A 19,545-nucleotide genomic window follows, 5' to 3' on the forward strand; every position below is an offset into this window, starting at 1 on the left:
CGCAGTGTCCCAAAGAGGGGGCGAACGGATGGGTCTTCATCTAGCCTGCCTGTCTCCAAGAAGCCTCGCAAACCAAGTACTCCCTCAGGTACTCCAGTTGTTGCTAGCATGCTCTTAGGTGAGCACATTTAATACTCTTTGTTCCTTTATTTTCTTGTTTCTCTCTTGAACCGAGTACTTTTTATCCTCTTTTCAGCAGGTGCTCTGGTTTCCTTGGCTGAGGAAGAAGAGGATGATGAAGTACCCCTCATCATGCGGCGGTGAGTTGTTTTTCATATTCCTGTTGCATTGAATTTCTCCTCTTTGTCTTGACTTTTAGTCTTGAACTTTTTGAAGTAATCGGAGGTCGAGTGTGAGTTCTTCCGAGGCTCCCGTGCCGACTTCTTCTGAAGCTCCGGTGTCGAGTTCTTTGGTAGCCTCAGTACCGAGCTCTACTGCTCCTCCAGTGCGGAGTTCTTCCATGGCTCCAGCCCTGGCTTCTTCCGCGGCTCCGTTGTCGGCTATCCCGCTCCCGTCGCCGAGTGGCGGGGACATTTTCGCCGTCGTGGTTCCCCCTGCGAGGCCTTCTTTTGGCTTCGCGAAGAAGAAAGTGGTTGGGTGAGTAGATTCTAACTTTATCTTTTTGGCTTCTATCTTCCTTCTTCTGGTTCTTATTGGTGCTTCCTTTTATCACTTTTCAGTGTTTCGTCTTCTCTCATTTCTTCATCGACTTCTTCTTTGCCTCCCGCCGTGCCAACGAGTTCTGAGCCTCAGGACTCACAACATTCTGTTGATGAAGTTGCTGCGGGGGCTTCGGAGCTATCTGGCGAAGTTGCAGACTTGGCTGCTCCGGAGGTGACTATGGCCATCGTGCCGGGTCCTTCTGAGGGTTTGGCTCCTGCTTCCCTGGAGGTTGCTTTGGTCGCTCCTTCTTCACCCCAGCCGGCCTCTCCTTCCCCTTCTCTTGCTTCCGGCGGTCCCTCTTTTTCCGGTGACGTGGTGCAACAGTTCGATGCCACCCATCGGTTATCAGAGCTGACCACAGCTTGGGGGAGCTTGTCGACCCTCGCGACTTCTTTTGGTGAAAAGCTCCAGGTAGGTTTTACTGCCACTCCTTTTTTGCGTGCTTGTTTTTCTTCTGTCCTTACGTCTTGTTTCTCTTTGCCTCTTTTTGCTCAGTCTTTCTCTCGTGATCATTCTGGCTTCTTTTTCTCATCTGAGAATGAGAGAAAGTTGTCTTCTGAGGTGGACGCTCTGAAAGCTGATCTCGACCTTCTCTGGGCTGAGTTGGAGACAAAGCGTCTAATGCACCAAAAGGAGGAGAAGACCCTTCGTGCCCGGGTTGTGGAGATGGAGAAGCAGAGAGATGCCGCGGTGGAGTCTGCGAAGAATGAATGCAAAGGTGCTACGGGTTTTGCCTGTTTCTTCTTGTATTTTGACTTCTTTTTTCGCTGACTTGTTCTTGGGTGTCTTGTCTAGTTCTCCGAGTTGAGAAGCAGAAGCTCTCGGAGAGTATCGATGAAATGAAGGCTCTTGTCCGCTCTAGTCATAATAAGGCTGAGGAGGTAATTACTCATGCTGAGGAAGAACTCGCCCTTGCTAAGCTGATTAGGCGCGGAGCTGACAGAGATCTTGTGCAGGCCCAAAAAAACTATTGAAGGCTTGTCCGGGAAGCTGGCGACGGCTACTGAAAATTGGAACGTTTTGTGGAAATCTTTTCGTTTAGTAGCCGATGTTCTCCGGACTCCAGCGGATGACGGGCAATCTTGGGCGCAGTTCATTCCCTAGATTCCGACTCGTTTCCAAGAGTTCGCGAAGAAGTGTGCTCAAGTATGTACCAAGAATGTGCTGGCCCAGGTCCGGGTCCTTGCTCCAGAGGCGCCTCTGTCCAAGATAGCAGAGGAAGCTGAAAGCCAAGAATACCTTGACGCCGTTGAGAGGATGGAGCCTGAGGTCGAAGGTTTAGCCAGTAGGGTTGTAGACAGTCTAAATATTGACATTTCCCTTTCTGATGACAATGCCTGATCCGATTGACCATCCCCTTGTAATATTACACTCCTCTTTAAATGAAGATTCTTTATTTTTGTTGAAGTATTCTTTGCCTGGGTGTGGTCGAAGTTACTTGACTTGCTGAGTACTTTGTCCCGTTTTCGTCTCTGCTCCGCAAAACAACTCTGTGCGTTATCCTGACGAGACCCCTCGATTTGTCGAGTACTTTTCTTTTCTTCCTCTTTTGTGATCCGTCGAGTGCTTTGTCCACGCTATGACTTGTTAGATGTAAATCTTTGTGTTGATAACCTTTCGTCCGCGCTATGTAAAAACGACTCAGCATAGAATGTTGCCTTGACGAACTTTGGCATCCGAATGCTTGGCGCTTGTGCTTTTCTGAGGAAAAAGTATTCCTATCTGGATATAGCCCCCGAGCCTCTTGCTTTTTGGAACGAAGAGCTGGAGGGTCTTTTGAAGTTCAATTTCGATCGACTAGTTTTAGGTGTTAGCTTTTAGCTACCCTCATCGGTGTGCTCAAGCGTCTTTTTAGCTATTTTGCTGTCGGCCGGGATGCTCAGGCATGTTTTCAGCCATTTTGCTTTTTGTTTCGGGTGTTAGCTTTTAGCTACCCTCATCGGCGGGCTTAAGCGTCTTTTTAGCTATTTTGCTCTCGGCCGGGATGCTCAGGCATGTTTTCAGCCATTTTGCTTTTTGTTTCGGGTGTTAGCTTTTAGCTACCCTCATCGGCGGGCTCAAGCGTGTTTTCAGCTATTTTGCTCTCGGCCGGGATGCTCAGGCATGTTTTCAGCCATTTTGCTTTTTGTTTCGGGTGTTAGCTTTTAGCTACCCTCATCGGCGGGCTCAAGCGTCTTTTCAGCTATTTTGCTCTCGGCCGGGATGCTCAGGCATGTTTTCAGCCATTTTGCTTTTTGTTTCGGGTGTTAGCTTTTAGCTACCCTCATCGGCGGGCTCAAGCGTCTTTTCAGCTATTTTGCTCTCGGCCGGGATGCTCAGGCATGTTTTCAGCCATTTTGCTTTTTGTTTCATGAAAACAACTTGTTGGAAGTCATGACAAGACATGCTGTGGATGAATATCATCTTTATTGATCATGAATATAAACTAATACATATGTTGTTGAAGAATATTGTCCTTTGTCGATTATGAACGTTGGTCCCTTGTGGCTTGCATATCTGTTTTTTCTTGAGTTGTTTTTACGCGTAGAATCTTCTTAGCTGGCTGATGTGCCATGTATTGCTGACTTCTTTTCCATCTTCGGTTATTAACTTGTATGTGCCTGGTCCGGTGACTTTTGTGACAATGAACGGACCTTCCCATGGACTGAGTAGCTTATGTCGTCCGTCAGTCTTTTGTATCCTTCTTAGCACTAAGTCTCCGACTTGTAGTGATCGAGGAAGGGTACTCTTGTTGTAGTGCCGTCTTAAACCTTGTAGGTATCTGGCTGATTGGAGGGTAGCGTTTACTCTGACTTCTTCTGAGCTGTCGAGTTCTAATCTTCTTGTGTGTTCTGCTTCTCCTTCATCGTATTGTTCTATCTTTGGTGATGTCCAGATCAAGTCGGCGGGCAGTACAGCCTCTGACCCGTAAACTAGGAAGAAGGGTGAGTAGCCTGTTGCTCTGCTTATTTGAGTTCGTAGCCCCCATACTACTTTCGGTAATTCTTCAATCCATTTGGACCCATAGTCCACTAGTTCTTCGTATAACCTTGGTTTTAATCCGGCTAGTATGAGTCCATTAGCCCTTTCTACTTGTCCATTGGCTTCTGGATGTGCAACAGACGTATAGTCTATACTGAAACCATAGTCTTGTGCCCAGCTCTTGAATTCTGTAGCTGTGAAGGGGGAGCCTAGATCTGTGATGATTCGATTGGGCATGCCGAAGCGGTGCATAATGTCTTGGATGAACTCGACTGCTTTGGTTGCGCTGTATTTCACGAGTGGTTTGTATTCAATCCACTTGGTGAACTTGTCGATTGCTACAAAGATGTACTCGAAGCCGCCTTTTGCTTTCTTCAGGGGTCCTACTTGATCCAGCCCCCAGCAGGAAAAAGGCCAAGCGGGTGGGATGCAGATAAGATTGTGAGCTGGTACATGGGCTTGTTTTGCAAACATTTGGCAACCTTTGCATTTTCTGACAAGCTCTTCTGCGTCTTTCAAAGCGGTTGGCCAGTAGAATCCGGTGCGAAATGCTTTGCCAACCAGTGTCCTTGAGGCGGCATGATTTCCACAGCAACCTGAGTGTATTTCATCTAGGATCTCTTTACCTTCTTCAAATGAGACATATTTTAGGAGTACTCCTGATGATGATGCTCTTCTGTAAAGTCTATCTCCTACTAGAACGTAGTTTTTGCTTCTGCGAACAACTTGGGTGGCTTCTACCTTATCTGCTGGCAATTTGTTTTCTTTGATATAATCGATGAAAACTTGGCTCCATGAAGTGTTGATTACCAAGATCTGAACGCTTTTAGCCTGAATTTCATGTGTTGTTTCACCGGGTTGTTTGATAGAGGGAACTGATAGCTCTTCTATGAATACGCCGGGTGGAACCTTCGCTCTGTCTGATCCGAGCTTGGCAAGGACATCTGCTGCAATGTTGGAATCGTGTAGGACGTGTAAAATTTCTAATCCTTGGAAATGTTTTTCAAGTTTCCGTATTTCAGCACAGTAAGCACCCATGTTTTCTTTGGTGCAATCCCAATCTTTGTTGACTTGGTTGATGACTACTGCTGAATCGCCGTATACGAGTAATCTTTTTATTCCGAGGGTAATTGCCACTCGTAGCCCATGGATGAGGGCTTCATATTCTGCTTCGTTATTTGTAGCTTGCCATAATATCTGAAGGACGTACTTGAGTTGTTTTCCTTCTGGGAAAATGAGGAGGATGCCTGCACCGGCTCCGCCTAGTTTGAGTGACCCATCAAAGTACATCTTCCAGTGGTCAAGGATTGTATCTGATAAAGGCTGTTGAATCTCTATCCACTCGGCCACAAAATCGGCAAGGGCTTGAGATTTGATTGCCTTCCGCGGGGTGAAATTGATGTTAAGAGCTCCGAGTTCGACTGCCCACTTTGATATGCGTCCTGTTGCATCTCTGTTGTGTAAGATGTCTCTGAGCGGGAAGTCTGTCACTACTGTGATCTGGTGGCTTTCAAAATAGTGGCGAAGCTTGCGTGAAGTGATCAATAGGGCGTAGAGTAGTTTTTGTACATGCGGGTACCGTATCTTTGATTCAGATAATACTTCGCTGATGTAATATACAGGTCGTTGTACTTTATACACGCGTTCTTCTTCTTCTCTTTCTACGACTACTGCCATGCTGACCACAGCAGTAGTCGCCGCAATGTATAACATCATGTCTTCGTCTTTCCTTGGGGGTGTGAGAATTGGTGAGGATGTGAGGTATGCCTTAAGTTTCTTGAAGGCTTCGTCGGCCTCCTTTGTCCATTCAAACTTGTCTGTCTTCTTTAGTAGTTTAAAGAAAGGTAACCCCTTTTTGCCGAGTCTTGATATGAAACGGTTGAGGGCTGCCATGCATCCTATTAGTTTCTGTACATCTTTGATACTTCTAGGTGGACCCATTTCTGTTATAGCTCGAATTTGCTTGGTGCTGGCTTCAATCCCGCGCTGACTGACCAAAAATCCGAGTAGTTGTCCTGAAGGAACTCCGAATACACATTTATTTGGGTTCAACTTCCATCTCCATCTCTTCAAGTTTTCAAATGTTTGCTCTAAATCTTCAATCATAGTGTCTGGGTTCTTTGTTTTCACCACTACATCATCCACGTATGCCTCCACATTTTCACCGATTTGATCCCCAAGGCAAGTTTGGATAGCTCTTTGGTATGTGGCATCGGCGTTCTTTAGTCCAAACGACATGGTCTTGTAACAGTAAGCACCGAACGGAGTAATAAAAGATGTCTTGCTCTGGTCTTGTTCTTTTAATGTGATCTGGTGATACCCTGAATAGCAATCGAGAAAGGATAATAGTGCAGACCCTGCTGTTGAGTCGACTATCTGGTCAATGCGTGGTAGCCCAAACGGATCTTTTGGGCAATGTTTGTTGAGATCTGTGTAGTCGATGCACATACGCCACTCGTTTGTGTTCTTCTTCTGCACAAGGACCGGGTTTGCTAGCCAGTCTGGATGAAGGATTTCTCTGATGAATCCGGCTGCCATCAGTTTTGTGATTTCCTTTTTAATCGCTGCTTTTTTGTCGGGTGAGAATCGTCATAGCCGTTGCTTTATAGGCTTGGAGCTTTCATTAACATCAATTCTGTGCTCAGCCAACTCTATTGGGACACCTAGCATGTCGGCCGGCTTCCAAGCGAAGATATCTTTGTTGTCTCGAAGAAAGTTGGTGAGCGCATGTTCCTATTTTGCCGAGAGGTGAGCACTGATAGTGGCCGTTTTGGAGGTATCGCCAGTACCCAAGTCGATCTGCTTGACGTCGGCTTCTTTTGGTGGTGTGATGATGCTGGGCTTTTTAGCCGGTATTTCTAATTCTTCTTGGCTTATCTCTGCAGCAATTGTGGCTATTTCTTTTCTACTTTGGTCATCTTGTGCTCTGGCTGCAATCTGGATTGCTTGAACATCGCAGTCAAAGGCGCGTTTCAGGTCACTTCGAAGGGAAAGTACTCCATTAGGCCCTGGCATCTTGAGCAGCAAATACGGGTAATGCGGTATCGCCATGAATTTCGCTAGTGTTGGTCGTCCAAGAATCGCGTGGTATGATGACTCAAAGTCCGCCACCTCAAATTTGATGAATTCCATACGGTAGTTTGAGGGTGTTCCAAAAGTGACTGGTAGAGTAATTTGTCCGAGCGGCATGGCTGCTTTGCCGGGTACTATTCTGTAAAAAGGTGTGCTTGTTGGTGTGATCATCCCGGCGAGTTGTAGTCCCATCTTCCTTAGTGTTTCCGAAAAGATGATGTTGAGTCCGGCTCCCCCATCGATTAATACTTTGGTGACAGTCATACCAGCAATAGTTGGATCTAGAACCAGTGGATAATGGCCTGCGTTTCCCACGCTAGTCCATTGGTCTTCTCTGGTAAATTGGATAGGATACTGTGACCAATTGAGATATCTTGGTGTAGCTGGTTCTGCTGTCATGATAGTCCGTAGTGCTAGTTTTTCTTGATGTTTGCTTCTGCAATCTGGAGCCCCTGAGAAGATCACTGCTACCGTTCCCCTGGGTTTTTGGAATCCTTTGTCCTCGTGGTTGTCTTCGTCTTTTTTTTGATTGTCCTCTTTGGTGTTCTCCTTACTATCTTTTCTTGCGTATCGATCATTGAAAGTGTAACAATTTCCAATGGTGTGCCTCCCATTAGGGTGCAATGGGCAACGTATGTTTTCAATGTCATCATATCTTCTGGGTTTGGAAAACTTCTTTGATTTGTCGGCCATCGCCATGGTATTGTCTGGTCTACGTTTCCTTTCTTGATATCTGCTATTTCGATGATTTTGCTTGTCCGGGTTGTCCTGGTTTCTTCTATCCGGAAACCTCTCTCGTGTTTTTTCTTCTGCAGTAATCATCTTTTCCACTGTTCGCCTGAATTCTTCATTGTTTCTCAGATTTTCTTTGCAGAAATCTTGAAATTGCCACCTAGCCATGATTCCGTGAGAGAAAGCTTCAATTACTTCTCGTTTGGTGATGTCATGCACTTGAGCCCGTAGTTCGCCGAATCGTCGATAATAATTTCTGAGACTTTCGCCTCCCTTTTGCTTGAGTCCTTTCAGTTCTGCATGAGTGATTGGGTGTGTAATGATTCCTGCAAAATTTTCACAAAAAGCTCTTTGCAAGTCCTCCCAATTTCTGATAGATCCTGGATTTAACTTGTCGAACCATTGGAGGGGCATAGTTTTTAGTGCCATGGGAAAGAACAAGGTTTTGATATCGTCGTCTCCTCCGGCTAGTTCAATTGATTGTGAATATATTCTAAGCCATTGCCTTGGTTCGGTTTTGCCATCATACTTGGAGTGGTTAGACGGTTTGAATTTGTGAGGTAATCGTACTGATGCCAACCTGTTCGCGAAATAGGGGAATCTGTCGTGCGCTCCGGCTTCTTTGAATTTGGATTCGGCTCCTTCTTCTGGCCAAGTGTTGTTTTGATGGGAATAAGTCTGCGAGGCTGTCTGGGTAGGCACCCTACTCCTGGTCTTCCTTGGTTGTTCAAATTGGTGGCCTTGATTATGTTCCTTCCTACTTTCTCCGTTATGGCTTCCACTTGGCACAAGTCTTTCGAAAGCGGACTTCCTTTGATTTTGATCTTCTTGCCTGCGGGTTGTTGATCTGGCAGGTAGTCTCGATCGGGCTCTCTCTTCATGCGTTCTTGGGATCATCGACCGGAGCAAGTCCTGGAGCTGTTCGTACTTCTCTCCGTGATGTGAGGTTGCCCTGAGTTCTTCTAATGCTTCTCGAATCTTATCGTAAGGTGTATTCACCGTGCGTCTTTCTTCGGCTTCTTGTTGTGATTTTCTTTTATCGTATTCAGCCAGATCTGACTCGTATCTGATCCAGGCTTCTCTACGCTGCCTAGCGCGGTGTTGGCGCCCTTGCTTCAACTTGTTTTTCCTTTCTCTAGCCTATCTCTGACTCTCGGTTTCTCCATCGTAGCCCTAGGCAAAGGGTGATATGTTGGATTTTGATTCATCTGATGACCTGACATCGGGTGCTTCTGGGGGGTTTAATGGTGACCGAGGACGTCGAATCATGAGCACTTCCCGTGCGTGAGCCGTTCTGTTATTGGTGTTAGTTTTCATACTGTAAGAGTTGTTGATGACTTCAGTAGACGCCTCGATGTCGCAGATCGAGTCTCCTTCTTGGTAAGGTAGAATAGCTGTTGTTGTTGTGCCGACTAGTTGGGTTCCGCTATCTTCAGGAATGGAACCTGGCCAGTGGATGATATAGTCTTGCGATGTTATTGTTAGCACGAGACCCTCTTGGGCTCCTGTCAGTGGTATCCCAAGCATTGGATTGAAAGACCTTTCGATCTGTCCTTGATAGGATTCTGCCGTGTTGTCGAGCCCAAATGGAAAAGAACTCGACTTTTTGAAAGAACTCTGAGGGTAATCCGAGTTGTTTTGGGTTGTGCTCTGGAATCCTGCCAAAAAAGAACTCAGTTTCTTGAAAGCACTCGAATAAGACTTCATCTTGGACACGGAGCTTGAATTCGAGTCGGATGCGCGTAGCCGTGAAATCTTATTCGAATCAGATATTATGAGCTGCGCGAATCTTCTGGTGAGCTGATCCGTCGTAGTTGTCGAAATAGGAAATTCTTCATGCTGATCTGGATCTTTGAGGAGATGGCTTTGGAGCCTGCCGTAGTTGTCCGCCTCGTAGATCCATGAGCCAAAGATGAAAGTTGATCTCGTCGGGAAGATCATGTTACCGAGGTCCAACGAGCTTTCGGATGCAAAGTCGCCGAAAGCCCCTACCTGGCGCGCCAGCTGTCGATGTTTTACCACCGATAGCCTGCCATGGGGGTACCCGGGGCAGTATGTTTGGGCTCTGGCGTATGCTGAACTCGATGGTTAACGCAAGAGACAGTCGATTTATCCTGGTTCAGGCCCTCGATCGTAGATCGAGTAATAACCTTACGTCCAGTCGGCGTTAGCCTTTGCGTTGGATTGATTGTGATATGTTGTGTTGTACAACTGTCGTCCTCTCGTCCAGGAGCCCTGTCCTCCTTTATATAGTCAGGAGGTCAGAGTCCTAGTCGGTTTATAATGAGAGTTACTAGTAGGATTACTGAATAGTACTACTACTAGGATTACAAGGGAAGAATCCTAGTTAGACTAGATCTTCTTTTTCCTTTGTGGGGTATCCTGTGGGTCCCGTATCGACATAGACCAACCCTTAAGATGCTCGGCGTCTTTGCACGTGTATGACGTATAATAAACCTAGATGGCCTGTTGAGCCACAATGTAGATATCTTTTCCTGGATAGACGGAATCCTATCAAATCTCAACTAGCCCAAGCTTAGGGGTCCGTCTCGTTACTTCAGGATGAAACCAGTGGCATTTGAATATGACAGGAGTAAGAGGTTTGGAACCATAGAATGATGGTTCATAGATTTCTACAATTCTTCCATAATAGTCGAGTCCATCAGTGCCGGGCGTAACAACTCTGCTATTTGTGGTTTTTCGATTGGGCCGACTCTGCTCGTAGCTTGCTGTGTGAAAATGATATCCATTCACGTCATAACCGGTAAATAACTTGACCCTAATGGCACAGCCGTTTGCAACCTGTCTCAGCTCGTCACTTATAGGCGCATCAGTTTGGGCTTTCTATTTGAACCAACAAATGAAATCGGGGCTCCCTGGTCCCGCACCCTGTGAAAGAAGGGTATCATTTTCTTGCGGGGTTGGTTGCCTTGATCCATGCCAGGATTGACGAAGAAATTCCATGTACCAACGAGAAACAAGGGGGTTGGACGAAGAAACAAGGACATACGGCGAAATGAAACAAGTTCGTTCAGAACTTACCCAATGAACGGTTACACCTCGACAAGGTTGGTCAACACATATAGCATGATACTACGCCACTCTTCATTTTTCAATTGCTTAGTGGTCGATGCACATGCGCTTCCGAGTTGCCCATGGAAAAGGCTGAGGTTCGATTCATTTTCGCCAGCATTGTAACGAGGGGGTAGATTATAAACGCTAGAAAGTTTCTCAGTGTAGTATTTCTCTATGAAGTTCGACACCTCTTCTAGAATGTATGCCTCTGCAATGGAAGCCTGAATTTTGGCTTTATTTCTACATTTTTGCGAAGAGACTTCAGACATCTCTCGATTGGATAGCACCAACGGTTCTGCACGGGCCCCCCCATCCGTGCCTCATATGGGAGGTGCATAATCAAATGCTGCATCGACAAGAAGAAGCCGGGTGGAAAGATCTTCTCCAACTTACAGAGCAACACGAGTGTCGCTTTTTCCAAGTCATCAATGACAGTCCGAGAGAGCTCCTTGGCACAAAGCTGGCGGAATAAGTAGCTCAACTCTACCAGCACTTGCCAGACATGCTCCGGGACATAGCCTCGAACTATCGCCGGAAGAAGTCGCTCAATCCATATGTGGTAGTCATGACTCTTCATCCCGTTGACTCGCAGAGTGCCTAAGTTCACTCCTCTCTTTAGATTCGCTGCATACCCATCAGGGAACATTAGCGTCTTGATCCATTCAAGTACTTCCCTCATTTGGTCCTTTTTCAAGACAAAATCAGCCTTAGGCCTTCTCTAGGTCTTGCCACGACTAGGAGGCTGCATCTCTTGATTTGGTCTATCGCACAACATTGCCAGGTCCACTCTAGCCTTAGGGTTGTCCTTAGACTTTTCAGTATCCATGAGTGTTGCCCAAAGTGCCTTGGTGACATTCTTTTCAGTGTGCATTACACAAATGTTATGTGGCAGAAGAAGGTCATCGAAATAGGGGAGCCTCGTCATGCCCGAGATATGAGTGCACATATGTTGCTCACCATATCCCACAAAACCACCTTCTTCATTGGGCACAAGAGCATCTATCTGAGCATGAACCTCGGCACCAGTCATCATTCGCGGTGCAGGGTTTGTCACTTTGACACCTTTCATAAAGTTCTTGATGTCTTGTCTGAATGGATGGTCAAGAGGTAGGAATTGACGATGTCTATCGAACGATGAATACTTGCCAGCCTTCTATAACCAAATGAACCTCACACCTTCCTTGCATATTGGGCATGGGAACTTCCTGTGAACACACCAGGCGCAGAATATCCCATACGCCAGGAAGTCATGCAGGGAGTAGTGGTACCAAACGTGCATTTTGAAGGTTGTCTTTGTAGCTCGATCATATGTCCATACCCCTTCGTCCCAAGCTCGGACCAATTCATCAAACACGGGCTCCATGAACACACCAATATTACTCTCTGGGTGTCCAGGAATTATCAACGACAAGAATACGTTATGTCATTGAAAGGAGACACCGGGGGAGGGATTAAGGGGGATAACAAAGATAGGTCAACATGTGTATGGGGCAGCCATCATTCCATAAGGATTGAACCCATCTGTTGCCAGCGCGACACGTACATTACGAGCCTCATCTGCTTTGTCATGATGTTTGTCATTAAAGCGGATCCAAGCTTCACCATCGGATGGATGTACCATCTTGTTAGGATTGTACCATTTGCCATTTTTGTGCCATGTCATCTGTTTCGCGGATTCCTCGATCATATATAGCCGTTGGATCCTCGGTAGGAACGTAAGGTACCATAGGATTTTCACGGGGATCGTAAGTTGCCTCTTCTGGCCATCATCAGAGTCTACCTCTAGGTACCTAGAGGATTTACACTTTGGACAGAACTTTGCATGCTCGTATTCTTTTCTAAATAGGACGCACTCCTTCGGACAAGCATGTATCTGCTCATACGGCATCTTAAGTGCATGAAGGAGTTTCTGTGACTCGTACATGCTCTTTGGCAGAATGTGGCCCTCCAGAAGCAGGGTGCCAATCATGGCCAACATCTTATCGAAGTTAGGTCCACTCAAGTTTAACTCAGACTTCAACCCCATTAAGCGTCCAATGGCATCCAGTTGAGACACCGTTGACCGATCGTGAATGGGTTTCTGTGCTGAGTCCATCATGTCGTAGAACGCCTGTGCGGCTGCCTCCATCTCCTCCTTCTCACATCCCTCATCGAACTGTCCTTGGTGAAAGTCATCTAACATGTCTGCTACCCCGGCATCAGCATCAAAAGCCTCCACCCGTGGTCTCACCACCTCCTCTCTCATATGATGGGCTTCACCATGGTGGACCCACCAGGTGTAGTATGACGTAAATCCATTCTTCACAAGATGTTTACCCATTTCCACCTTGTTTACCCTTCTCATGTTTCCACATTTGCTGCAGGGACACAAAACTAGGCAATGTCCTTTAGCAGCCTTGCCAAATGCACTATTCAAGAAAGCATCGGTCTTGTTCATCCATTCCGTGGTGTAATCACTCTGACTTCTCTAGCCCATGTACATCCACTGACGGTCATTCATCCTATAACATATGTATCAACGAGTAATGCATCCATCAATTGCATCTACATGGTGTTCCTATTGTCTAATAGGTAAGGATAGGTCCTAATCCCACCCGCGGATGTGTAGATGAGGTTAGTTTCTATGCTCTACTCCTATCTGAGACAGAATTTCAGCAGCACCTCCCCGCTGTTCTCTAGATACACGTCCTGCCAAAGAAGAGTGCGTATCTGGAGAACAATAGGGAGGTGATGCCGAAACTCTATCTCAGACCAGAGTAGACCATGGAAACTAACTCATCTACGCATCCGCGGGCTGTCCAAAAAACATGGACAATCCAAAATAGATACGGTCATAGATATGCAAAGATCTGCATACCTCCAACCATATCTCTTTCGAACGGGAGACGCCTAACTAGGTTACACGATCTACGACCATGATACGGAAAGAGGGGTTATACCTAGGGTGGCGGCGGAGTCAGGCTAGCGGGGCTATGGCGGGTCGGTGCAGTGGCGAGGCGACGCGGTGCAGGCAGACCGGCACGGCGATGGGAACTCCGACTCGGCTTCGACGGGCTCTTCTCTACAAAAATGGAACAAAATACTGTCATTTTAAAAAAATCGGCAGAACCTCCCCAGCACGGTGAGGTTTCCAAAACCTGCAAAAAAACAACAGCACGATGGCCGACAAGCACATATGTCTCAAGAGAAGCCATGTAGTTTGGATATCAATCCATGCAGAAGAATATATCCAAGTAGTACCACTACTTCTACTACTACTTCCACTATTGCTACTACTACTACCACTAGTTCTACTACTACTACTACCACTATTGCTACAACTACTACCACTAGTTCTACTACTACTACCACTACTTCTACTACTACTACCACTAATTCTACTACTACTACTACCACTAGTTGTACTACTACTACCACTACTTCTAATACTACTACTACCACTAGCACTACTAGTACAACTAATACTACTACAACTATCACTACCACGACAACAACAAGAGAGAAGGCATACCTGACGGGCGCCGGGGGTAGGGGCGGGCGGCGTCGGGGTCGGACGGCGTCGGGGTAGGAGTCGGGGTCACCGGAGTCAGGCACGGGCGGCATCGGGGCGGCCGGTCCACGGGGCGCGGTCGGGAGCAGGGCCGGCGGTCGGGGGCAGCGCAGGGCGCGGCCGGGGGCAGGGCGGTGGCGGCGCGGGCAAATGGGCGGTGGCGCGTGCATGTGGCGTGTGTGCGGGGTGCGTGGCCGACCCAGGCGGGAGGGGTTAAATCCCCCCTTTTGCCGAGTGCCCCCGATCTGGCACTCGACAAAGGGTTTTTTAATTTTTTTTAAAATTTTCTTTGCCGAGTGCCCCAGATCTGGCACTCGACAAATATTTTTTCTTGTTTTTGAAAATACTTTGCCGAGTGCCCCTGACATGGCGCTCGGCAAAGAATTTTTTTTTCGAAATGTCTTTGCCGAGTGCCCCTGTCAAGGCACTCGGCATAGAGGATATTTAAAAAAATCCAAAACCCTCTTTGCCGAGTGCCTTATTCTTGGCACTCGGCAAAGACCCCCTTTGCCGAGTGTCATGCCCCGGCACTCGGCAAAGTTATATCACATGTGGAGATGTTCTGGTTTGTAAGCATCGTACGTGATAACGTGCACCAAACCTTCTCAAATTTTTATCATAGCCTCCACATACGATATCACGACATCTAAACAAGTTTCATGATTTTCGGACTTCGTTTGCTTTTTATAGAATTTAAAAACACTTCGCACATAAGTTTGCGGTCATGTTTCGTGAACAAGATGTCCGAAATTTCAGATCCGTTCCTGGATACAGCCTCACACTACACTCAGTAACATGACTATCATTTTTTGAATCATTAAATTCCATTATTCGTACAACGTGCAGTTCAAATTTATATTTTTTCAAAAAAATTCAAGTAAACGAAATAAAGTAACTAAATATATTAAAAAGCCAAAAAAATCCCCAAATTCTAACTAGGAGTTCCTGGTACTTTAAAAGGGCTGCACAAAAAATTTGGAGGCCAAAAACAAAAAAAAACTTTGCCAAGTGCCGGGGCATGGCACTCGGCAAAGGGGGTCTTTGTCGAGTGCCAAGAATAAGACACTCGGCAAAGAGGGTTTTGGATTTTTTGTTAAATATCCTCTTTGCCGAGTGCCTTCACAGGGGCACTTGGCAAAGACATTTTAAAAAAAAATTCTTTGCCGAGCGCCGTGTCAGGGGCACTCGACAAAGTATTTTTAAAAAAAATCTTTGCCGAGTGCCAGATCAGGGGCACTCGGCAAAGTATTTTAAAAAAATTCTTTGCCGAGTGCCAGATCTGGGACACTCGGCAAAGAAATTGCAGGCACTCGACAAAGAAGGACGTGGCCGAACACCGTTACACGGGGCAGCCTATGCCGAGTGCCGCGGTTTTGCCTGAGAGCCTGGCACTCGGCAAAAAAGTCCTTTGCTGAGAGCCTTTTTTGCCGAGTGCCCGGCACTCGGCAAAGAGCGGCAAATGACTTTTTTGCCGAGTGCAATTCTTTGTCGAGTGCCCGATTTTTGACACTCGGCAAAGCAGTTTGCACTCGACAAAAATCCTGTTTCCAGCAGTGCACTGAAATATGAATAGAACAGAAAGGTTTCTGTTAGTGCCTGAATATGATTATTTATATAATGCTAAGGTGCACACATTTTCGTAGTAAAAAAATATTTAATGATATCTTGCCATCAATGTAGCAAGCAGTCTTACAGGTTCCTCTGATGGTTGCCCATTGCATGGTATTTGGTAAGATCTTCTCTCACGATCCTTTCCAATACCATGGCCATGCATCTCAAATCTAAGAGAATTTTGATCAACTCACCATATGATGAGCATTGTTCCATCGCACCTGCATGTATAAATGCGTGTACAGATGGAGTTCTTATGCCAAGGCGTGCTCATGCAAAAATCATTTCTTCATTGATCTATCCATTACTCTGCAGCTCTGTTCTTAGCTTCTCTTGTATACAAAAGCACTCCATATTGAGGAAGGGACTCTATCGGACAATTTTACCTGGTAGTTAGTGTGCAAGATGGCTGCTTTTATGATAAGCTACTACCTACTAGCAGTGAATTATGTATAAATGTTACTGCAAATAGATCATTTAACAAGATGTGTAGCTAAAGAATACTATTATTGTATCTGGATGTTGGAGAAAGCCTGAAGGAGGTGATGAAAGCATATCTCAAAAAATTCATCAATTGTAGATTTTCTGAAATCATATTTGAACGTAAGAATACAGGGTAAGAACGATAGAAATAAGAGATATCCGAGGTCTAACATGAACACTGCAATTTTGGGCTTGCAAAGATGGCTTTATTCAGAGCATTTGTAGCAGAAGCTACTGTATTTGTTTAAGTCAACCTTGCAAAAACTATAGCATATATAGGTTCATTAGTTAGCTTGTGTCACATATAAATCTGTGAACCTAGAATCTTGCACCTCTTCGTTCTGCATAGGAGTGACCCCCTTCAGAAGGTACAAGGTCCATATAAATTCGATCATTTATTATTTAATCATTTATAAGTTCTTAGCTATTCCGATTGCTCAAGCTAAAAGTATGCTAGCTAAGTAGGACCTACGTAACTGACATCAAGCTGGAAACATTATCATTTCGCAGTGTTGCTGCATATTTTTAGCAAATCACTATATCAACAGGTACAAATTTAGTTACCTGCTGCTCCTAATCCCTCCATCCCAAAAAGTATAACTCTATGTTTAAACTATGTCAAATTTTCTTATTATTAACCAAGTTTATATAAAATTTATGAACATTTATGTCTCCATATAAAATTATATTATATTATCATAATTCATAAATATTACCACTTTTCTTTTCTTCTTCTTTTCGTCGGTTTTAATTAACCTACGTGGCGCCACATCAGTCATGAGAGAGATAAAATGAACTACATTGATAGTTCAAGGGTCAAATAGACTTTACCAAAAAGTTATGAAAATATATTTTACCAAACATTATCCAAATATTTTTTTCCTTGACAATTATACAATTAAAACCCTAAAATCTCATTTAATATTGCAAAATTCATACGAAATTTGTTTTAGTTCAGAAAAATATGATGATTTACCAGTACAATCGGCAACAAAACCACTAATGTCCTTCCATGACGAACTACCTACTGGCTGTTCTATTACAATCCTTAGCCGATACACAATCACCGAATTCCACAGTAGCCAAATCCCCAAATTGTGCATCATTGCTTCATAAAAAAAGAAACAACCAACGAGGTCGTGGCAACATAAATGCATGACCAAACTTGTTCAAAATGTTAGGAACTCCACGCAGGCGCGTGGCAACGCCGCGCGTTGCTTTGTAGTTTTTTTCTAGGGGAATTTGAATTCCATTACTCGACCATGTCAGCTGAATCGCTTGACACCATAAACATAATACAATCCGGCACTCCGGCCAACACATAGGGAATACCCTCGTTACTCACACTCCCTATATGACGCGAGCTCATGTGCAACTCGATTACATTCACGTGGAACATATTTGACCTGAGTAGAGATAAAATTTTCAGCTAGGAGTTCCTTAAGTTCATGCACCACACCTCCGACCATGGACAGGCTGAAGGCATTGTGGAGGAGCGCTTCCACTACTAGTGCACCATCAGTTTCCAGGATAATCTCTCCAATGCCCAGCTCCCTAGCTGCTTTCACGCCTTCAATACAAGCTCGAAGCTCCATTTGCATGGCATTGCAGGCATAACGTTGTCTACCTGAGCCAGATTGGATGACCCTGCCGTCTTCATCTCTAATGACATATCCCCAGCCTCCATTCTTGTCCAGCTCCCTAAAAGCTCCATCAACGTTGATTTTCAATTTTCCCGCTTGGGGGCGCTGCCACTTCCTCATCCTCCTTCGAACTCCACTTTCTTGCTGCATTGGTTTGTGCAGGTTTTCAATTTCCATCGCCTGCTTCCAGCTAAGGCCGGCTATGTGTGCTGCCTGTCTCCTTTTCTCCCCTTCTCTGACTGAATTACGCTCATTCCACCAATTATATAGCAGGAATATCACCTTCAGTCTGATACCGCTTCGTAGTGCCAAGATCATTTTGACAGTTTCCATCGCCGTCCTACATGCTAGCAATCTCTGTCGCACCTCTTCCAGGCCCGCGTTGCACCACAGATCTTTCACATGTTTGCACCTGAGAAACAGGTGCCAGCCATCTTCTCCAACATAATTGCACATAACACAGCGTGGCACAATCTGCATCCCCCTCCTTTCTAGATTTGATCTCAGGGCCAAAGAATTATGTGCGAACCTCGAAATAAAATGTTTCATTTAAATGTCTCTCGGGCTTTCGGCTTGTGGGCTCCTTCGTTCCGAGCTCAGCTGGAGGCCTAGGCAATTCCACACAACCGCACTGCCACGTGCTCCTCAGCTCTCTTGCACTTTTGGGCAGCCTGTTAACTCAGCCAACCGCATCCACAAAGTCGCTGGCCCACGCTCCCCTTCTGATCTTACTTAGGCCATGGTCCCAGATTGCTGTTGCTGAGTGGATCTGATCTCTATCTTGACCCCTAAACAAACTCCCGGTTACAATTATCCTAGATCCACACCACAATTAGCTGCTCCACATAATGACCTTTACTCCATCTACACCAACAAATGCACCCAGAAATACAAAACCCTAGAAACATACACGCCGGATCATCTCACCTTCATTCTCTCTCGTTACTCAACCAAATCCAACGGTCATCGCTCAATGGTTCTGTAGTGTCCCACTCCCGCGTCCCTACCGCCCCGTCTCCCTCCGCCCCCAACACCCCACGCCCCCGCCCCATGGCGACGGTTCGATCCCTCAAGGGAGTTTTTTTTTCTTGAAAAATGAAACATAATCCTCTCCTTCCTCACCCTGTCTTCCAACTACAACCGCGTCTCCTCCGATTCCTTCCATCTCTCTCATTCGCATATGAAGCCAGGAAGTAGGCCCCCCGCATGGGGGCAGCAGCCGAGGGCGCGCCAGCCGCGAGCATGGGGCCACGACGAGCGGAGGCCGTCGTCGGCCGCGTGCTCAGGTCCACCGGCTCGGGCTGGCCATGAGCGGAGGCCACGCGAGCTAGGGAAGGACGCATCAAAGAGACACTACCTACGGCCATGGCGAGGAGAAGGCATTTTGCGCTCGCATTCCGGATCCATGGGAGGCCTCAGGGGACGCATGGTATGGTGGCCATGGATGACCTTGAAGCTCAATGGAGTGAGTGATTGAGAGGGGGATGGGGAGGGAGATGGATTAGGGCTTGTTCACCATGTCGTGGACGACCTCTAACTGCAGCAGTTTGCCTTGGGGTTGCTTGAGGAGGGAGATCAACTTGGGGGCTCGTCCATGGCTTGAGGTAGAAGATGAAGCTGTGGGGGATGGGTTCCCCTCCAACTCCGGCGAGGTGATGGTGTGGAGGAGCTCGACAGCGACGTCCTGCAACAAGGCTCCGGTGTGGTGGTGGCCTTCCTCCTCTCATCTTCTCCTTTCACCTCTGCTTCTCTTCT

The 19,545-nt window shown here is 46.2% G+C and overlaps 1 protein-coding gene across 1 annotated transcript; it reads right to left on the minus strand.

Annotated features, from left to right (window-relative positions):
• Window positions 1-17,484: 17,484 nt before the first annotated feature.
• LOC136543531 (uncharacterized) lies at window positions 17,485-18,123 on the minus strand. The gene has a single exon (XM_066535954.1). It carries the CDS (start codon window positions 18,121-18,123, stop codon window positions 17,485-17,487), a length of 639 nt encoding a protein of 212 aa, XP_066392051.1.
• Between the last annotated feature and the right edge of the window lie 1,422 nt (window positions 18,124-19,545).

The sequence above is a fragment of the Miscanthus floridulus genome, chromosome 3, assembly GCF_019320115.1.
Source record: "Miscanthus floridulus cultivar M001 chromosome 3, ASM1932011v1, whole genome shotgun sequence".
Taxonomy (NCBI): Eukaryota; Viridiplantae; Streptophyta; class Magnoliopsida; order Poales; family Poaceae; genus Miscanthus; species Miscanthus floridulus.

What these genes read in the sequence shown, in the direction of transcription:
- LOC136543531 (XM_066535954.1), bottom strand. Translation starts at nt 18,123, where the DNA reads ATGGAAACTGTCAAAATGATCTTGGCACTACGAAGCGGTATCAGACTG.